At 42.6% G+C, this 19,603-nt stretch overlaps 1 protein-coding gene across 1 annotated transcript; it reads left to right on the forward strand.

Moving 5' to 3' along the window:
• The first annotated feature begins 2,386 nt into the window (after positions 1 to 2,386).
• Positions 2,387 to 17,220, forward strand: CDADC1 (cytidine and dCMP deaminase domain containing 1). Its single transcript, XM_002198180.6, has 9 exons — positions 2,387 to 2,563; positions 5,977 to 6,071; positions 7,286 to 7,463; positions 8,281 to 8,859; positions 10,767 to 10,816; positions 11,806 to 11,975; positions 13,014 to 13,203; positions 13,733 to 13,793; positions 14,889 to 17,220. The coding sequence occupies exons 1-9, from the start codon at positions 2,491 to 2,493 to the stop codon at positions 14,960 to 14,962; spliced, it is 1,470 nt and encodes a 489-aa protein (XP_002198216.5). The 5' UTR covers positions 2,387 to 2,490; the 3' UTR covers positions 14,963 to 17,220.
• The last annotated feature ends 2,383 nt before the right edge of the window (positions 17,221 to 19,603 follow it).

The following is a 19,603-nucleotide window of genomic DNA, read 5'->3' on the forward strand; positions in this document are numbered from 1 at the left end:
AAAATGGGTTTGTAAGACACAGCTGCAGAAACAAACTGCAGCTTTTGAGAGAAGCAGTAGGTTTTTTCTGCAGATCCCTTTCAAGGAGAAAAGGCCCATCCAGAAACTCTTGCCAGTCTGTAAATTGTAGAAATTGAAGCTCAGAGGGCAACATGCTGGTTAACTGGAAAGGCTGAATTGCCCTGAATTGTGTATAAAAGAACAGCAAGCCTAAGACACACTTTTCCTCATTACTACCATCCTATTCTCCACTGTAATCTTGCCAAAAGAAGCCCACTTAGTCCCTGGGCAGGGATCATTTCTGCAGTAGGGTTGGTGCCATTTTCCTTTCAACAAATTTTGGGAATGACATGATTACTCTTGGCTTTGGAATGAATGAGTACCCTCTTCGTGCTCCACAGAGATGCTGTTTTCTGCTGCCCTCTAGCTTTACCTGCAGCTTTTGGTGGAAGGCAAACAGAAGCAGCAAATCCTTGAGTCCCAATCCAGTCAGTGGGAGCTTTCAAATTCAAGATCATAATTAGATTAGAAGCCATTGTAAAATGGGACATATCTATCCATCTATTTATCTGTCTATCTATCTATCCATCCATCCATCTATTATCTATCTATCTATCTATCTATCTATCTATCTATCTATCTATCATGCTGCCTCACCTCTAATGAAGAAAACTCCACCACAAAGAGATAACTGCAAATCGCAGATGAATGTTGCTGTAAATTTGATTTCCACTTACTTCAGGCTTACTGACCCTCGAACAGCCCACCTCCATGCCCAGCTCTGAACAGAAACCCTAGACCACACAAGTCAAATACTGTGTCCGAATCAGCAAGCTACTTGTGAAAAAAGAAGTTTCTCTAACACAGGTGGGGAAAAGCCCACTTCAAAATGTAACAGAGCAGAGAGACTTCTTGTAAGTCTCAGTTTGTTATTGGAATACCAGGAGAAAAATGTACTTAAAGGTACATTTGCTTGATGCACTCTATTTTAACACAGAATTCATCAATGGTCCAGTCACATTCGAGAGACTGATAAGTGAAAATGCACAAATAATTTTTGTAGTCTTTCATAAAGTGGGTGTCTAGAAGGGAATTTTTCCAAACAAGAATAATTCATCTGAGATAGTCATGCAATCCATGCACAGCAAATAAATTAATTTTAGGCCATAGATGAAACAAAAGGATCCTTAGAAAGAAATTATTTATAACCTAGTTCATGCTTTTATCCAGTTTTTAGGTTTCAATTGAATTGAGACTCAAAAAATTCTGTATTGCTTTAGGTCAGGAATTCCTGACCTAAATCCTCAGGAATTCCTGAGTCTTTGTAGTCTAGATGGTCTGGGACTTCTGAAACTCTTCAAGATGGGATTTTTTTTATCACTGACTTGCAGTAATTATTTGGGGTTTTATACATGACAGCAGTTTATGGTTATACCTCCAAAAATGTATCCACAGAGAAGCTTTTACATACTCTGATATTTAGAAAAAATTGCAGGGATATTAAGCACTACACCCCAGAGGCTCCAATCTAAAAGCCCAGAGGTCGTAAGCAGATGGTTTTACAGACCATGATGCCCAGCAGAGCTTATTTATGAAGGTTGGTCCCCCTAGACACTTCTGGTGAAAGCTGAATAATCTGTCAGAGCACAATCCCCAAGTCCCTCAAAACACCAGGGGCTCTGCTCTTTGTTCCACCTGCACCACTTGAGCTGAGCTGCCTGTTGCAGAAAATAACTTCCTGGGATCCCGTTCAAGCAAGAGTTGGACTTGATGACCCTGTTGCATCCCTTCCAACTCAGAATATTCAGAGTCTTTTTCTGCGGTTCTAATAGATAGAGTGTCCAAAAAGAGAGCTACGAATGTGGTGACAGGCCTTGAGGGGAAGCCGCATGAGGAGCACTGAGGTCCCTTGGTCTGTTCAGCCTGGAGGAGACTGAGGGGAGCCCTCATTGCAGTTACAGCTTCCTCGTGAGGGAAGAGTGGGGGCAGGCACTGATCTCTGCTCTGTGCTGACAGTGACAGGACCTAGGGAATGGCCTGAAGCTGTGTCAGGGGAGGTTCAGGTTGGGTATCAGGAAAAGGTTCTTCGCCCAGAGGGTGGTTGGGCACTGGAACCTAAGAGAGCTCGAGAAGCGTTTGCACAGCGCTCTCAGGCGCATGGTGTCCTGGGGGTGGTCCTGTGCCGAGCCAGAAGTTGACTGGTTTATCCTGGCGGGTCGCTTCCAAGGCAGCTCACCCCGTGTCCCCGTGTCCCCGTGTCCCCGCTACGGAGCGCGGCCCCGCCGGGAGCCACCGCCCCGCCCCCGACCCGCCCTCCCGCCCTTCGCGCTTTCCATTGGCCGAGGCTCCCGCCCGTCAGCGGCCGTTGCCGAGCGACCGGCTCCGCCCCGGGGCGGCCATGGGGGTGGTGCCGCCCGGGGGGCGGTGCGGGCCCGGCGGTGGGGGACACCGGCACGGCACCGGCACGGCACCGGCACGGCACCGGGACCCATGCACGGCGCGGAGGAGGCGGCGGCGGGGCCGCGGGTGAAAGCGGCGAGCACGCAGACCGACAGCATGGCCGGTGAGCCAGGCTGCGGGGGTGGGAGGGAGGCGGGCCGGGGCCTGGCCCGCCGGGAGGGAACCGCGGAACCGCCGCGCTGACACCGGGCCGGGCCGGGCCGCTGGGCGGGTGTGAGGGGGCCGTGCGCTGACCGGCCCCTTGCGGGTATCGCCTCCCCCAGTGGGTCCATCCAGGGGCCACCTGGTCTGTCCTCTCTCCAGGGGACACTTTCCGCCTCATCCCAGCGCTGTTCAGAGAGCCCGCGCCTTCCCCCTTGGCCGGTGATGCTTCAGAGGGTGCTCCCGACCGTCACACGCAGTGCAATAAAATGTATATATACATAAACATCTATCTTATCTATCTATCTATGCGTATATCTAAGTGTCTGTATATATAAAGTATCTATATACTTCTATGTACCTATACTTTTATATATAAATATATATACAAAAATATATGTAGCATCTCTAGTACATAAGTATATAGATACTTTATATATATATGCACACTTGATACTATATATATAGTGTGTGTACATATATACTATATATATAGTGTGTTTACATATATGCTATATATACAGTGCATGTATATAGACATAAAGTATATCTATATTTCTCTGTGTAGTATCTTTAAGCATATATCTATACATCAAATAAAAAAAAATACATATATATCTCCTTTGTTTTCTCCTACTCCTGCTTGACAACACCCTTCTGCCTGAGGGCCTTTTGATAACATAAGATTGTATTTCGCTCTCCCCTTGTGCTCTGTTACAGAAATTTCTTGCCCTATACCAGGTATATTTAATGTTCATACAATGCAATGTGCAGGAAAATGCTCACCTTCTGAGGGGTGTTCTAACTAACCCCACAGCAAGGCCCATGATATGGATTTGGTAGAGAGCAACTTTCTCACATTGTTGTGAGTGTCCAGGAGAAACAGATGCTGGTAGATTCCAGATTCTTTCCTTTCCTTTTTACTGCTGCATCCCAAGGGGGTGTTGTGTGCATATAGATATGATGTATATATGTTTCTCAGACTGAGCACCATGTCAGAGCAGCCAGCTCTCCTGAGTGGGTATATGAATTTTGTTTCATCCTGGTTTTGTGGAAATCCTGCTTCCAAGCAAGCAAAATCGATGAAGTCTGAAAATGGGTTTTAGTTTCCTTTTTCCAGGCAGCAGAGCGATATCACTGGTAGCTTCCTCTCTGGTGTCAAGCACTTGTTAGAAGCATTTCAGACTTTGGACTAGGAACTCCTGCGTTATAGGCAGGATATAATCCTGGATCTGAGCCATGTCCGGGTAGGCTGTGCCCGGCTCCTGTTTGCTTCCGGGTGCAGCAGGGTTTTTGGCACCAGCCTCCACGCACTTTCCCTAGAGCGCCTCACTGAAGCAAGATCCGTAACCAGGAGGAATAAAATCATACCTTTGTGTGAAGTGGGTCTGATGCACCTGCAAAGAGCACTCCTTTTATGTGGCTTTGCTCTCAGTAGCAGAGAGCCTGATTCCTTTACTTCCCCAGTCTTCTGTAGTTGCTTTTAATTCTGTAAGACATCTTCTGCCTTTTTTTCCAGTCCATTTTAACCAGCCTTCTCTTCACCCTATTGAACTTAAGGGAGTGTTTTACTACCTAAGTGAGTGAAGATGCAAACACACAGATACGATAACTGTAACTAAAGGTCTTTCCTTCTTCAGAATATTTTTATGCTTCTCATTATAAATGCATGTTAGGATGTTCTTCAGTTTGTTTCCCATGCATTTGACAGGTCATATTCAGGTTAGGTGCAAGAAAACAAAGAGTAATTAAAACTTTTTTGTGGTGCATACAGTTTTAAGTCTTCTCTGTGTGCCATATTGTAGTCCATTTTAGAAAACACAAAGGAGTGTGTGTGTGCGCATTGGTATTAATTGCACTGTTTTAACTTGCCACTTGGGAACTGTAACATGTGTGTGCTGTGTCAGGAGTAAACAGGGCCTGTAATGAGAATTAATTCAAATTCCCATTTAACAAAACAGATTCTGCTTCTTTAGATGTGGCTTGTAGACTTACTTTTACAGTTTGCTTTTAGTACAAGTGACAACAGATCTTGTGCTGCTTGCCATATACATTTCTAGGACACATATCTGACTGTGCCAAACAGGTGCCCTTTGCAGTGCTTGTGCCAAGTGGGGTAGCAGAGCTGGGCAGCCTAAGGAACAGTGGACAATATGGCATCAGACAGTGCTGCTAATAGGCCTATATTTACTTTCCCAAACCACACTTATGTGTGAAAAAAGCTGCTAAAATACTGTCTGAAAATGGTGTTTCAGTCATGGATTGCATATGTTTATCTGTTGTCCTAATTGTTTGGGTTCATAGATGTGCCATTAAACTAACCCTCTCCCCCAGCTAGGTAATCTTAGTATCTGATTGTATCTCTTCCAAGCTGCTAGAACTACTTAAAGAATGTTTTTCTCTATTCTGTTCCATTCTTGCCACTGCCGTGTCCTCATTTGCAAAAAATGTAACAATTGTGGGAAAAGATAGAAATACTATTGTCAGACAGCATGTGTGAGACCTGTAGAGGAATATGTGTTCATTACAGCTCTCTGTAAGCACCTCTGAAATGGGGACTGGAGATATTTCAAAGACTTAATAAACTTCTTGCCCAGTGTGAGGCAAGAGAGCTTTACATCTGAAACAGTGCAAGCTATACCGAGCAGCACAGTGCTTCCTCCTTTTTCCTTTATGGGGCACTTAATAATGGTGAGTTGTGCTGGCCCTCACAGGACAACTTCCAGATTTTGAGTAGAAGCACAAAAACAAGGTTGTGCTCTGAGAAGGGATTTTTGCATTTGAGTATTTTGTGAGAAGCGACAGCCTGAGCAAAAGGCTTAAATTTTTGTAAAAAAACTAGCCAAAATCCGAGTAGACTGTAAGAATCCAGAAGCAGGATGTCCAGAACCAATGCAACTGGAAGGTTTCACAATGGCTTATCCACTCTTGCTGCAGGCATCAGTGTGAGATCACGATGTGTGTGCCTGGATATTTTTGCCCTCTTCTTTGGTGAGTCTAAAGCTGAATTAGAAGCTGTCTCAGATTTCTGTAAGCATCTGTGAATCATTTGAGCACATTAAGTTGTGGAGGTCTGATGATCTGATCTGTGATTTCTGCTCTACACCTCTGAGTCAAACTAACTCACTGAATTTCAGTGAAAGTTTCACCAGTTCCTCTTGTTGCACAAAGCTGCATCTAGATGTGAGCATCCTGAGCTGGCAATGACTTTTCCCTGAAAAGGATAGTGTGTCTGTAGCTGCTGAGCGAGCAGAACCAGCTTCTGTAGCAGCTGTGGTGCAGAAGACTTGAAAAAGAATGTTCATAATGTTCACAATATGGAGTTTCTTTATAAGTATTCTCTAATAAATATTTCTCTTTTTTTCTTCAAAACAGGTCAAATGCCAAGACTTTCTAAGGTCAATCTTTTTACTTTATTGAGTCTCTGGATGGAACTCTTTCCCTCAGCTGAGCAGCAGAAAAAATCCCAGGTAAAATGTCTGTGCTTATTGTTAATTGGTCTTTCTGAAGAGCTCCTTCAGTGAATTTAACCCAACTGCTCTTTAGATGACATATAGTCCAGATGGAAAAAAAACCAACCCAAAAACAACCATATGTAATAAACTTTTTTCAAATATTTCTTAGAAGTAGAAAAAAAAAAATCCAGTAGTAGGAGAAAAATAGCAAAATGGCTAAATAGCATGCTCTTTCTGAAAACCTCTGAAAGGCAAGATGCATACCCCAAGAGGTGAAGCAAGCACTAAAAGAATGGCAGGTGTTTTAAAGAGCACGACAAAGGAGGTGTGGTATGTATCCTGTGTGCAGAGCATATCCATGTGCTAAGATCCATAGCACAGGTATCAGCCAGGGCAAGAAAAGACAGGAAATAATCTGAGTGACAATTAGGCCTCATTTTCAGCGCTGGGTATGTCCCAGTCTAGATCCCAAGGAGGGATAGCTGAGCAGCACCTGCAGCCTTCAAAAGCAGTTTGAAATTTAGTAATTGGGTTAGAAATGGCACTTGGCTTTAGTGAAGTCTCATTTCTGTAGCCACACAGCAGCTGAATAATTTACAGATCTAAAGCAACTGTTCAGTAGCAGCTGAATTGCATAAAGAGATCTGTTTCACCAGCTTCATCAAACTAGTTTGTATCCATTTTTTTCATAATACGTGGGAATCCGGATGTAATAGCTCTTGCCTGTGGTATGCAGACTTCTTCCATGGAAGATTCTTTAGAACCAGGATTCATTAGATAGAAGAGACAGCTAGAGAGGCAGAAAGCTAGAGAAGCTGAAAGCTAGAGAAGCTATTAGCTCTCAGGATGGTCAGGCTTAAGACAGAAATTAAATTAATGAGCATTTCCAGATGCTGGGTGATTCAGAGAAGGTTTCAGCTATAATTTACAGAATTTCCTATGCTGCTTCTGGATTTTGTTAGAGGCAAAGCAATGACTGGAAAAAATCAGGAATTTGGGACAAGTCCCTGTCTGGAGTTTAACAGAGACACAGCACCCTGATATTAACAGGCACATGTGAAAACAGAGCAAGAAAAAATACTTAGGAAAATGCAGGTTGTTTAATGATTAATTTGTACTGAAGAGTTCTGTGCTGCTGGATGCTTTCTGTTATCCAAGGAAGAGCTGTAACATCTTTGTGGAATCAATACTGAAAAAAAGTAAAATAATAACAATGCCTTTCTCTGTAGGTAAAGAAAAGTGGTCTGGTTGTGGTGAAAAATATGAAGATTATCGGTCTTCATTGCTCCAGTACAGACTTGCATGCTGGCCAGATTGCACTCATTAAACATGGATCAAGACTTAAAAACTGTGATCTTTATTTTTCCAGAAAACCATGTTCAACTTGTTTAAAAATGATTGTAAATGGTAAGCAATGACTGTAGTAGAGTATGAGTAGATGTTACGCTGGTGACTGAAAACAGAAAGCCTGTTTTCTCTTTGGACTGTGCCAGTTGTTAATGCAAATCCCTGATTTGTGTAGCCTGCGTTGATGTTTTCCATAAGGAAAAAATGAATGTGCATTTCCTGGAGCTGATGGTCAAGAAACTGGGGTTTGCTGCCAAGACCCTATTTTTCTGTAATGTGCAACCATTATTACTGGTGGTCCTTGTCTCTCAGCTGGGATGCACTGCTGAGGTTCTGACTGTCCTTCTGCGCTCTGCCAGAGCAACCCTGAGCCTGATGACTAGGCCTAGATAGATGTATTTTTCCTTGCTTTCGCATTGCTTGTCACTGGCACCAGGGAAAGATAGGTTTTTATACAGAAATCACAGGCTTTCTTTTCCCTATGAGATTCGAAGACAAATCAGATCATTCACTTCCAGAGAAATGGGATCTGCTGGTACAGCCCTTCTGCAAATATTGATTTTTAATCTCAGCAGCAATGCCTGTCAGTGCTAACTTCTTTTTGTGTGTTGCTAATTTATCTGTTGGATGTAAGATGCAAAATTAGGCAGTCACAAAGATCTGAGAACTTGAGTAACTCAAATTTTTATCTGAATCTGATTATCAAGTTGGATAACCCTTGATACTTGTATCTACCAGCATTTTTGTTGTCTAGACACCCCTTAGGCAGGACTTGGGGCCATAAATAAGTAAAACCAGGGTTAAACAATAGTGAATATGAGCTTTATGTTCCATTGCACTTGCATGGTTTCTTCTGCTGCATTATCTTCTCTTCCAGCCGGGGTGAACAGGATTTCTTACTGGCCTGCGGATCCTGAGATCAGCTTGCAGAACGAGGTATCCAATCCAACAAGCACTGAAGATGCAAAGCTGGATGCCAAAGCAGTGGAAAGACTGAAGTCAAACAGTCGTGCTCGTGTGTGTGTGTTGCTTCAGCCTTTGGTGTGCTACATGGTGCAGTTTATTGAAGAAACTTCCACCAAGTTTGATTTTATTCAGAAAATAGCAAAATCACAGCCTGACTATAACACTGACTTTTATACTGCATGTAGGCAAGAGAGAATAAAAGAGTATGAAAGTTTATTTCTAATTTCAAATGAGGAAATACACAAGCAAATATTGATGACAATAGGACTGGAGAACCTCTGTGAAAACCCGTACTTCAGCAACCTGAGACAGAATATGAAAGATCTTGTCTTGGTCTTGGCGTCAGTGGCTGCCAGTGTCCCTGTCTTTGGATGCTTTGGCTTTTACAGGAGTGGATCCCAACGTACAAATGAAGCAGATGATCAGTGTTTGCCCCAGGACGTGGCAAGGCACTGTATGATACAAGCCAGGCTACTTGCCTATCGGACAGGTGAGTCATTACTGAAGCACAGGAACGATGGGGTCTCATCAGTAGAGCAAGTTCCTGATTTCAGCCTTATTCTTCCAAATACTTCCTTAAGCAAGCTGCTCAATGCCATTCCTAGTGTGAAACAAGTGCAACAGTAATAGTAAAGACTCCACAGGGGCACACAGTATTGTGTGTGAAAGCTTTCCATGAGGAAATCAGTGCAGGTGTTTCACATACAGTGCTGACAAACACTGCCCTGCCAATGTGTCCAACACCCAACTGAAGATAGAACAGAATGACATTTAAATTCTTCAAGCTGCTCTGAGGCTCTTTTTACTGAGGTCTCACAAGATGCTTCTGTTATCAAATAAATGTCAATATGTCACGAAGATTATATACACTTCAGAAAAAAGCAGTGAAATAATATCCTTCAGTAGGACATTAAGTACCATTATATTAAGTCTCATAGTCCTAATGTTATTAGTGGAAGTGCTAATATGTCTGATAGAGGTTTTCTTTGCACAGATGCTGGAATTTTATGTCCAGGTTTCTGAGGTAGAAGGACAGTTACTGTCTCTCACTTGATAGGGATGACTTCTGTTATCTGCTTTATTCTCTCTGGGTACCAATGCAGGAAAGTGATAAGTTCTTCCAGATAACAGAAAGCTTAAAACTTGATGGTACTCCGCAGAGATGGTTTTGTACTCTAGATATGATAGTTGCTTTTTTTAAACCATTGTAAACAAACAAAGAGTACGTATATAAAGCTTAAACCAAAACTAATCCCCCAACGCACCCATCCAAACCCAACCAGGTCAGGTACCCTCAAATTTCGTCTCCAAAAATTGCAGAAATGACATTTTTTAGATGTAATTCAGAAGTTTCATGGAACCAGTTATGGGTTCTTTGTACAGCTTCCATTATACAGAGCAAGATGGAATGACCAAGCTTGAGTACTCACTCTTGGAACAGCAAAATTCAGGTTTAGCTGTAGTATTCAGCCTGGACTCAGGTCTGGGGTTTGAGCCAACTTTTATTGCACTGTAATGAAATTAAAATAAATAGCAGCTCACACACATATTAAGGTGCTTTACACTATTATATAGGTGGATATAAAGGGAGCAAGAACATAGGATATTTTCTTTGCTGGTCTAATCAGTCATTATCATCTTCTCTTCATCAGTGTCTAATAAACACGCAGGATATAGATGAAGACAGCTTTTATGAAGGACATCTTTGGCAGGAAAGACCCTCTTTGAGTTACTGCATATGGTAGTGATACTAAGGATGATGGAAATGATTCATGGAAACAGTGTGTTCTGCAATATTAATCAATGGAAGCCTAAAGTGTTTTTCTCCTTGATATGCTGAAGATTCTCATCAGTAGCTACTGGGGAAGATTTTCAAGTGCCATAAAAACCATCCAAGTCACATAAGGAAAGCTCTGTACCAGTTTTCCTATGGTGGTGATAGACTGCACCCCCAAAATCCAATTGTTAATATTTTGTCTCTGAATTTGGTATAAAATAGGACTAATTTTGATAGGACTTCAGGTCACAGAAGCGTAAACTTAAAGAATACCAGCAATTAAGTTATTAAATTAAGTAGTAAACAAGAAGGTTTCTATCAGTTAGGTGTCTCACATTAGTGAACCTGTCCACACATATTCTTGGCACACATTTTATGTATGTGTTGGTTACTTCATTTCATTTTTGAAGAAATGTACACAGCAAAATCCTAGAATGACTGCCTTGCAGTAAGAGCACACCCAGCTTTTACAGTAGACTCATATAATTTCCAAGCTTTTATTCCTCCTGTTCACAAAGCAACAATAGATGTTATTCCTTACTCTAGGATGTCATGTTAATGTATAGGTAACTCAGAAATGCTTTATTTGTTATTTACTCCTAAAATGTTATGTATTTTAGAGGATCATAAAACGGGAGTTGGAGCTATTATTTGGGCAGAGGAAAAATCAGTAAGTATTGGAAAAGTTACTTTTTCTTGCACTCACAATTCATACACTGGATTTGCACTTGTTATTTTCCTTAAAGTTTATTTGCTTCTGTTTTTCATAAACACACACAGCTTTAATAACTCAGTTAATGACTGGTTCATTGTTATGCTTTAAGATGAAGAGGAAGTATAAATTATTTTAGTAACTACAGCAGTGTCTCTGCCTGGATTTTCAGTGTGCCTGCTTCCCCAGTCATTGTGAGTTATTTCAGGTATCTTGGCTACAAGGTATTACAACAGCTGCTGATCAGGCAGCATGTGCCCTGCATGGCCCCTCTTTGCAGCTCTTTTTAGGAGAGGTCTCAGTGCAACTATAGCATGACAGTCTCCTGAGGATATTTGTTGCAGTTAAGTGCTATATGGGCTTTAGCACATTCCTTTTTGGATCAAAGTGGTATTTTTATATGAATATTGTTACAGTGCTTTTTCCCATCCAAACTGAAAGTTTTTGTTCTTTGTATCTCTGCTTATGAATGTTACCAATCCCAGGAAGCCTCATTCTTCACACAGCTGCAACATACTCTTAATTTGCTTTTAAGGCTTCAGTTATCAGCTGCTTATTGTGGTTTTGTTTCTTTTTCTTATTTCAATCACCAATTGCCTCTTATCAGCCCACTGGTCGCTGAGTCTGCTAAAAGACAGGCACCATCTCTGTTACATCAGGGATGAACTCCAGCTGTATTAATGGTGTATGTTGTTAAGGAGTAAATCCTTCAGACTTCTTGTCCCTGCTGTCTGTATTACTTGCCAAAAGGAAAACCCCAAAAGCCTGGTGCAGCTAACAGAGGTGTTATACTTTACCTGTGCAGCTCCTACAGGACTCAGTGGAAAAGCTTCATACAGACATGGAGCCTTTGGCAAGAGCTGAGCTGTCTGATCATGTAAAACTGTACTTTGACTTAGAACTCGGTTAAAATACCTCCAAATTTGATGCTTTGTTTACTGTTGCAGAGAGGCTGTGATGGAACAGGAGCAATGTATTTTATAGGCTGTGGTTACAATGCCTTTCCTGTTGGATCTGAATATGCTGATTTTCCACACATGGATGATAAACAAAAAGATCGGGAAATCAGAAAGTTCAGATACATTATCCATGCGGAGCAGAATGCCCTGACATTCAGGTAATGGGTTTATTTTTACCACAGAGAAGAATGAGATGGTTTGGAAACAATTCCATGATAAATGCATGTTGTGGTTTAAACCCAGTGGGGAAGGTACACACCACTCTTTCTCATTCCCTGCCCCAGTGGAATGGGGAGAAGAATCAAAAGTAAAACTTGTAGATTGAGATAAGAACAGTATAATAATTGAAACAAATTAAAATTTATTAATAATTGTAGATAATAATAAAACCCAAGGTAAAAACAAGTAATGCACAATACAATTGCTCACCAGCCACCTATCAATGCCCAACCCCATCCCCACTGATCAATGTCCCTTCTAGGTAACTCCCCCAGCTGATATACTGGGAGTGGCACTCTCTAGCATGGAATATCCTTTGGTCCAGTTTGGGTCACCATTCCTGCTTCTTGTGCAGCTCCTCACTGCCAGAATATGAATCAAAGCACTTGATTCAGAGTAAGCATTACTTAGCAACAATTAAAACATCAGTCTGTTTTCAACATTATTCTCATACTAAATCCAAAAGACAGCACTGCACCAACTGCTGAGAATAAATTAACTGTATTCCAGCCCAAACTAGGACAATGTGTGATGCCGTTGTGACAAACTGTGAATTACAGTCACAGTCTTTTTTATGCCAGTGATGTAGAAGTTGGATATTGGCACAGTCAGCTCCTGGGGTTTCTTGAGATTTCTTATATGAACTTGGGTTTTAAAGGATATTGGCTCCTTCAGTTATCCTTCAGATACAAGCCACTGGCTCTGCTTCTTGCTAGACCATGCTATAACCCAAAATGAGGAATTGTGGCAGTTGATGAAACTTTCAACAATAATAGGTGTGGAGACATAGGATGGGTGCTATTCACAGATAGTGATACCAAACCAGATTTCATTGTGTACTTGTGCACTTGATTAGGAATTAGTTGCTTCTGAGAGTAAATATCAATTTTTTGCTTGCTTTTTGAGGTATCAAATTTGTAACAATTGAAAACTACCAATATACAAACTCTGAAATTCTGTTTTCTGACTGCTTGTAGGTGTCGAGAAATAAAGCCAGATGAGAGAAGCATGATATTTGTAACAAAATGTCCATGTGACGAATGTGTCCCTTTAATTAAAGGAGCTGGTATCAAGCAGATCTATGCAGGAGATGTTGATGCTGGAAAAAAGAAAGCAGACATATCCTATATGAAGTTTGGTGAACTTGAGGGTGTAAGCAAATTTACAGTAAGTAATGTCTAAATGTACTGTATTCTAAAAACTGGGGGCAGCATTGATGGGAGAGTAGAGTGAGCTCTGTTTTTTCTATCTACGTGGAGGATTTACCTCTAACTGGCTGTTGTTGGAGGTGATCTCTTCTCATGGTGAAGTTCTCTGCAAGCCTCCCCTGTCACAGCATAGTGACGGCGTGATTTGGGAGGTCACTGTGTGATTTTGTTTGCCTTTCTAGCAGTTCCCAAAAGAGCTGCAGTGGGTTTCAAATGTGACCAAGTGCACCTGCAGTCAGGGCACTCTCCCGGACAAACCGCAGCACTGAAGGTGTGAGCAGCCTCATTCCTCCTTCTCAAGGGAGTTAATGTCTGCATGCCTGTAACAGTTACTTGTCCTCAAAGCAAATGTGTTCAAGAGTCCTTCATTCCCCACCTCACCCCTAGTCATGCCTCTCAGTGAAGGCCTGTAGGGTACTTTTCTTGTCTCGCTTGGCTCCTTATTCTGTCTTCTGAAATAAGTAAACATTTTCTTCTTCTTTTACCAGTGGCAGTTAAGTCCATTGCAGACTAATGCACTTGAATTCCATGACCCTATAGCCAGGGAAAGTAAGTATTTTTTCATGAATTCGTTTTATGACTGCAGTCAATAAGTCACATTTGAAACCAACCTGATTCCCTCTGGGAGTGTTTAATCTTAATTAGTCTTGATTTCAGTGAGTTAAGTTTTGCTGTAAAAAGTTTTCTGAGCTTTTTGAATAGATGAGCTAACTGTAATAGATGAACTTACTTGGAACAAAATGCTTGGCATTGACACACATTACAAAATCTGGCAATGCTACAATGAAGGACAGCAACATGCTGTTTGGCACATAGATAATTTCAGACTGCTTAATCATGTTTTAAATTTGGTTCTAGAAAGACTTTTTAGATTAGAGCTTTTAGAGTGAGCTCCATATAACAAGGGAGCTGTCATCTTTTCAAAACAGAGTTTAGATAAGTCTTACTTTGAAGCCTTTTTGTGCTACAAAAGAGATCCACCATAGGCATCTGCTGTTAGCTACCAGTCCTTAAAATGTTACTCATCCAGAGGGGAAAACAACATGGACAATGGCAGATAAATAATTTTTGTGCTTCAAGCATGAAGATGCAGTGTAAAGATGAATTGAGTACTGTGCTAGGACCATAAAAAAGACTGAAGTTAGTTTCCGTGGCACACAAATAGCCACATACTCCGAGCAAATTCCTAACATGTACTGAGACAGATTAATGGAGAAGTCTTTTTGTTAGCTTCCTTATGGGCTGGGGGAAGGGGGGAGGGAAGGGCTCACAGTATTGTTTATGACATTAGTGATCACTGCAAAATGTTAGGGCTTGTTTGTCCCTCTCTCTCTTAATGGTTTTCAGATCCAGCTGGAGAAATATTAATCTTGGGGTAGTTTGTTTGACAAATTTAACAGGGCTCATTTCTCTAACAGTTTTCTTTAATGTGATGTGCAGTTTTCAATACTGCACTGGTTTAAGTTCCTCTCTTTCCTTGATGTATTCCTCTTAGCTATGATTATTGCATGTCCTCTGTAAGGAGAAAAAGACAATCTCCGCCCCGTTCCCCACTCCCAGTGTTATTCCAGTGTGCCTTTCCATGTTGAGTATTAGGCTATGCTTGCTGTTATATTAATGCTCCATGCATGTTTTTTTCTTTAGACGGGGTCCAGAAAACAAAATCGCTGGATGACCAGCAGCACCAAAGCAAGAAACTGTGTCTTGGTCATTATTGAGCAATTAAGCACTTCCTGCAGTCTCGCTTCATACTTTTTATAATACAGCCTGTTTGCACTTTCAAATAAGAAAGAGTTTTATTTATTGTTTGGAAAGTGAATTTTAGAATAAGTTTATTTATTATGTCTCAAGTGTTTTACAGTGTTACCTGAAGGTCTTTTTAATTTAGAAGCTCCTGGCGAAAAAATGCTGCTTGTATTTTCTGTGAAAGTAACTGGGTGGCTGATCATTTTTAACACATTAAAACAATTATACTGAAAGTTCACTGGTGGTAGATCAGAGTAATAATAAAATGGTTTCTTATTTACTTGGGGTATGGATTGAAGGAATGGATTTATAAGTTCTGGGCTAGAAAATGGCAGAAATAAGCCATACTTCTTCAAATAAAATCTTCAAGGGAATCTTCTAGGAAATGGTAGGTAAATAATCACCAGCAATAATCTCTGTTCTAGAAAGTGGCTTTTGCTTCTCTGTCTGCTTCTCAGTATAATAGACACAAAACCATTGGGATAGCAGTCATTGCTAGCTAAATGGTTTGGAGACAAATCTTGTCTCTCAGAAGCACTTCCTACCATAGCAGCAGAGCTGTTTCATTTTGTGGTACTTGCCTTGCTGCCTCCTCACAGGATGTGAGGACACATCATGTGTGCTTCCTCACATGCAGTCCATCTGAATTAATGAAGACAAAGATTAGCTTTGCTTTTTCTCAGCTTCTGGAGGCAGGCATAAAAGCATTTGGCTGTATGGATCTCACCGGCACCTACATACCCGTGAAGATTGCTGGTGTTGAGGTTTTGCTAATCTTCACTCACAGGCTCCTAGGACTACGGAAGCTAATAAATCACCAGTGTCCTGTTGTTTCTTAGATAGGATGATCTGTACCAGTAGCCCAAATCTTGGATGACTACATACAAGGGTGACATTGAAACAGCCACTGAAACTGCAGTCTGGTGTTGTTGCTAGTTTTGCGTAATTGAAGTAATGCGTAACCAGAACAAAGAGTTGTACCCAGAATCTTTTTATTCCCATCTGTTTCCTGCTTTGAATCTGACCTCTAAGTGTTTGTTTTAGCAGATGTCCCAAGACTTTCTGTTCACTCCTCTGCTGAGCTCTCCAGTGGAAATACCTTAAATCTTTTTCTGGTCTTGCTGGTAGGGTATGTAAACAGCCCTTTCCCAATTCTTTCATGCATCTTGTCTTTGCTACCCTTCCTAAAGTCTTGGAAGGGGAGTCATGTTTTAAGATGCACCTGTAGGTTATTTTTGTTTCTTTTAGGTTTTGGGGAAACTTAGAACTGGATAGCAGAGCTGTGACTGGATCGTGTATACCGTCCAAATTAGAATAAAAAGTCTGTAGTCCAGCTACTGAAACCTTCTTGTTTCCATAATCCATTGGCAATGCTCATCTACATGAAGTAGAAGCAAGCAAAAAAAACAGGGCCAGATTTAAGGCCCCTTCAAGTTTTATAGTGATCAGTTTGCTAGTATCAAACTTGGTAAAATCTGTTTCTTCATAGGAACAACTGAAATTGAAAAGTCCCATAAACATCATAGGTGGCCTGGGTACCCAGAGAAGTAAATTAAGTAAAATATCACACACATGAAATAACTACACTGCAGTGAATGCTGCTGGTAATCTCTACTTCAGGAGGAGTTAAGAGTCTACCTTTACTTTTAATAACTTTTTTAAAACAGAAGATTTTTTTACCAAACTTCCTGTGAAACTTGGAATCCCTTGTAAGGCTGAAGGCTTGGAAGCCTGGCTTTATTTCTGTCTTATTATATTCTACAGATTCTTCCAGAGGCTCAAAAATTTCTGTAAGTTCTGATTGTCATTATAACCCTACCTTAATTTTTACTGGAAGACTTTATCTTGGCCAAGAGGTGCAATGCAAATGGGGTTCCTCTCTCAGCCTATGAACTGTGTAGGTGCTGCTCTGCTTGTCTGCTTACCAGGGAGAGTTACAGAATACTGGACATATCCTTCAGTGCTTATTTTGCAAATAACTCTAGGGTGTGTATTTCTTACACAAAAAACTGCAAAGTATTTACTCAAGAAATGTAGAAGTTATATATTTTATACATTGTATGAAATTTCCATATGCATTTTGAGACTCATTAATTTCAATACAATCATTTTAATTGCAGATATTAACTATCAGTAATAATTTGGCCTTCTGACTGAGAATTACAGAAATTCTCTTTTGTCTGCCTTACAGCAAAACATGCTTCATGCTAATAAATTAATCTGACAATAAGTACTGAAGTGTATTTTTAAATGCTTTGGGTTATTAGGAACATTACAGAGTGCTTTGGAATGCTCACACTCCATACAGGCCTCCCTCTGCTATGTGTGAAGAATTTGTCTCAACATGAGACTGTGCCTCCTGCCAACCCCAGGAAAAGGCTGAAATCCCTTTCCTTGGCCTGTGAGGATTAATTTCCTCTTCCTCAGGAGAATGGGAATTACATCAGGGAGCACTGCAAGCTGCCACCTCCACGGCCTGTTCCTTGGTTGGAGAGGATCAAAGTGGATGAAGCTTTGACCATCCAGCAGTAAAATTGGTCCCTGCCTTGCCTCCTGCATTGCTGCTCTGTGTCTGGGCATAGCCAGGGGCCCCAGTTCCCAGTCACCAAAGAGCAGAGCAGAGCAGGATCGCTGCCATGATGGGGGCCGAGAACGGTGCCCATCCCCAGTGTGGCTGCAGGGCAGTGAGGCTGTAACATCAGGTGGGTGATGTGGGGCTCTGGCCCACTGCGGGTTTTACATCTACCTGGTTCCAGGCATTTGGACTGAGGGCCTGATAGCCAGTGGAGTGTATTATGGCTATTCCTACAGTTAGTTTTCCTGTTAAGCTGAAAGGAATCTACTCAATGCCCTCCAAGACTGGCTCATGTTGCAGAGCCACATACAGTATGTGGGGACAGATGGGAAATGCCTTTCGGAAGTGCTCTTGAACTGAAACATCATCATAGACCACAGTGAGTCCCACAGTGGGACACAGCCAGACTGGCAAAGGGACAGGCTTCCCAGAGCTATGTTTTATGTGGGGACTACTCTGAAAAGCTTTGTAGTCTTCTAAATAGGTTTATTGTTTCAGCCGTTGGGCCTGCAAACCAGGCTCCGAATATCTGGCTTTAATTTGTTGGATCCAGTAAGTGACTTGCAGAATAGGAAAGCAAAGTAGGCTTATGGTATGTGCTGATTTCAAATAGATCTGGGTTACTGTTGCATTGAGTTTGTGTGGCAAGGTTTTGGTAGTGGGTAGCTTCTGGGGTTGCTTCTGTGAGATGCTTCCAGAAATTTTGTCCATGTCTGACTGATTCAATGCCAGCCAGCTCCAGGATGGATGAAGCTCTGGCCAAGGCCAAGCCCAGCAGCCACCATGATGGTTCCAGTGGAATAATAGGTTAAAGAAGTGGGGAAAAGCTGCACCATTGCAGCCAGAGAGAAGAATGAGAATATATGAGAGGGACAGCTCTGCAGACACCAAGGTCAGTGGAGGAGGAGCAGGAGGTGCTGTGGGTGCTGGAGCAGAGATTCCCCTGCAGCCCCTGGTGCAGACCATGGGGAGGCAGCTGAGCCCCTGCAGCCCAGGGGGGTCCATAGGGGAGCCTGTATCCCCCTGCAGCCCAGGGAGGTCCATAGGGGAGCCTGTATCCCCCTGCAGCCCAGGGGGGTCCATAGGGGAGCCTGTATCCCCCTGCAGCCCAGAGGGGTCCATAGGGGAGCCTGTATCCCCCTGCAGCCCAGGGAGAGCTCCATGCTGGAGCAGGAGCCAAAGGAGGCTGGGACCCTGTGGAAGCCCGTGCTGGAGCGGGCTCCTGGCAGCACCTGTGGGAATTCAGTGGAGAGAGGAGCCCCTCCGGAGCAGGTTTGCTGGCAGGACTTGTAACCCACAATGGAGCAGTTAATGAAGAACTGCAGCCCGAGCGAAGGATGCATGTTGAAATTCCTGGAGGACTCTCGCCCGTGGGAGGGACCCACGGTGTAACACGGTGTAAGACGGTGTAACTGGTGTGAGGAGACCTCCCCGCGCGGACGAAGGAGTGGCAGAGACAAATGTGTGGTGACTGAGCACAGTTCCCATTCCTCTTCCCCCTGTGCTGCTGGAGGGGAGAAGTTAGACAATTCGGAGTGTCGTTGAGCCCGAGAAGAAGAGAGGAGTAAAGGGAAGTCGTTCTAAGATGTGTTTATTTCTCATTATCGTGCTCAGATTTGATTCGCAATAAATTAAATTGAATTCCCCGGCGTGGCCGCCCCCGCCAGACGGCAAAGGAAGGCCGGGAGAGGGCGGTGTTGGCAGGGAAATGCCCGGGGAGCGGGAGCCAGGGAGCGCCGGGCTCCGCAGGGATACCGGGACTCGCGGCGTGCCGAGCTCCCGCCCGGGAGCAGCTCCGGCTCTCTTCTGCCACATGACATTTATATTGTGTTGTTTACATGCATTATATTAGTGAAACAAATGTCTTAGGCTTGGAGCTGTAAAGATAGTGAGACCACACTCCAGTGGATCCCAGTGAAAGGAGCATGGAGCAATTGGTATACATGAAGCACAGGGAGTTCCATCTGAATATGACGGAAAAATTTATTGCGTGGAACCGACTGGAACAGACTGCCCAGATAGGCTGTGGAGTTTGCTT

This window comes from Taeniopygia guttata, chromosome 1 (assembly GCF_048771995.1).
Source record: "Taeniopygia guttata chromosome 1, bTaeGut7.mat, whole genome shotgun sequence".
Taxonomy (NCBI): domain Eukaryota; kingdom Metazoa; phylum Chordata; class Aves; order Passeriformes; family Estrildidae; genus Taeniopygia; species Taeniopygia guttata.

Bases quoted from the DNA above. Each gene is read 5' to 3' on its own strand.
- CDADC1 (XM_002198180.6), top strand. From the start codon at position 2,491: ATGCACGGCGCGGAGGAGGCGGCGGCGGGGCCGCGGGTGAAAGCGGCG. The intron at 8,860-10,766 runs GTGAGTCATTAC...TATGTATTTTAG, and splicing joins GCTACTTGCCTATCGGACAG to AGGATCATAAAACGGGAGTT. The intron at 10,817-11,805 runs GTAAGTATTGGA...TTACTGTTGCAG, and splicing joins TTTGGGCAGAGGAAAAATCA to AGAGGCTGTGATGGAACAGG.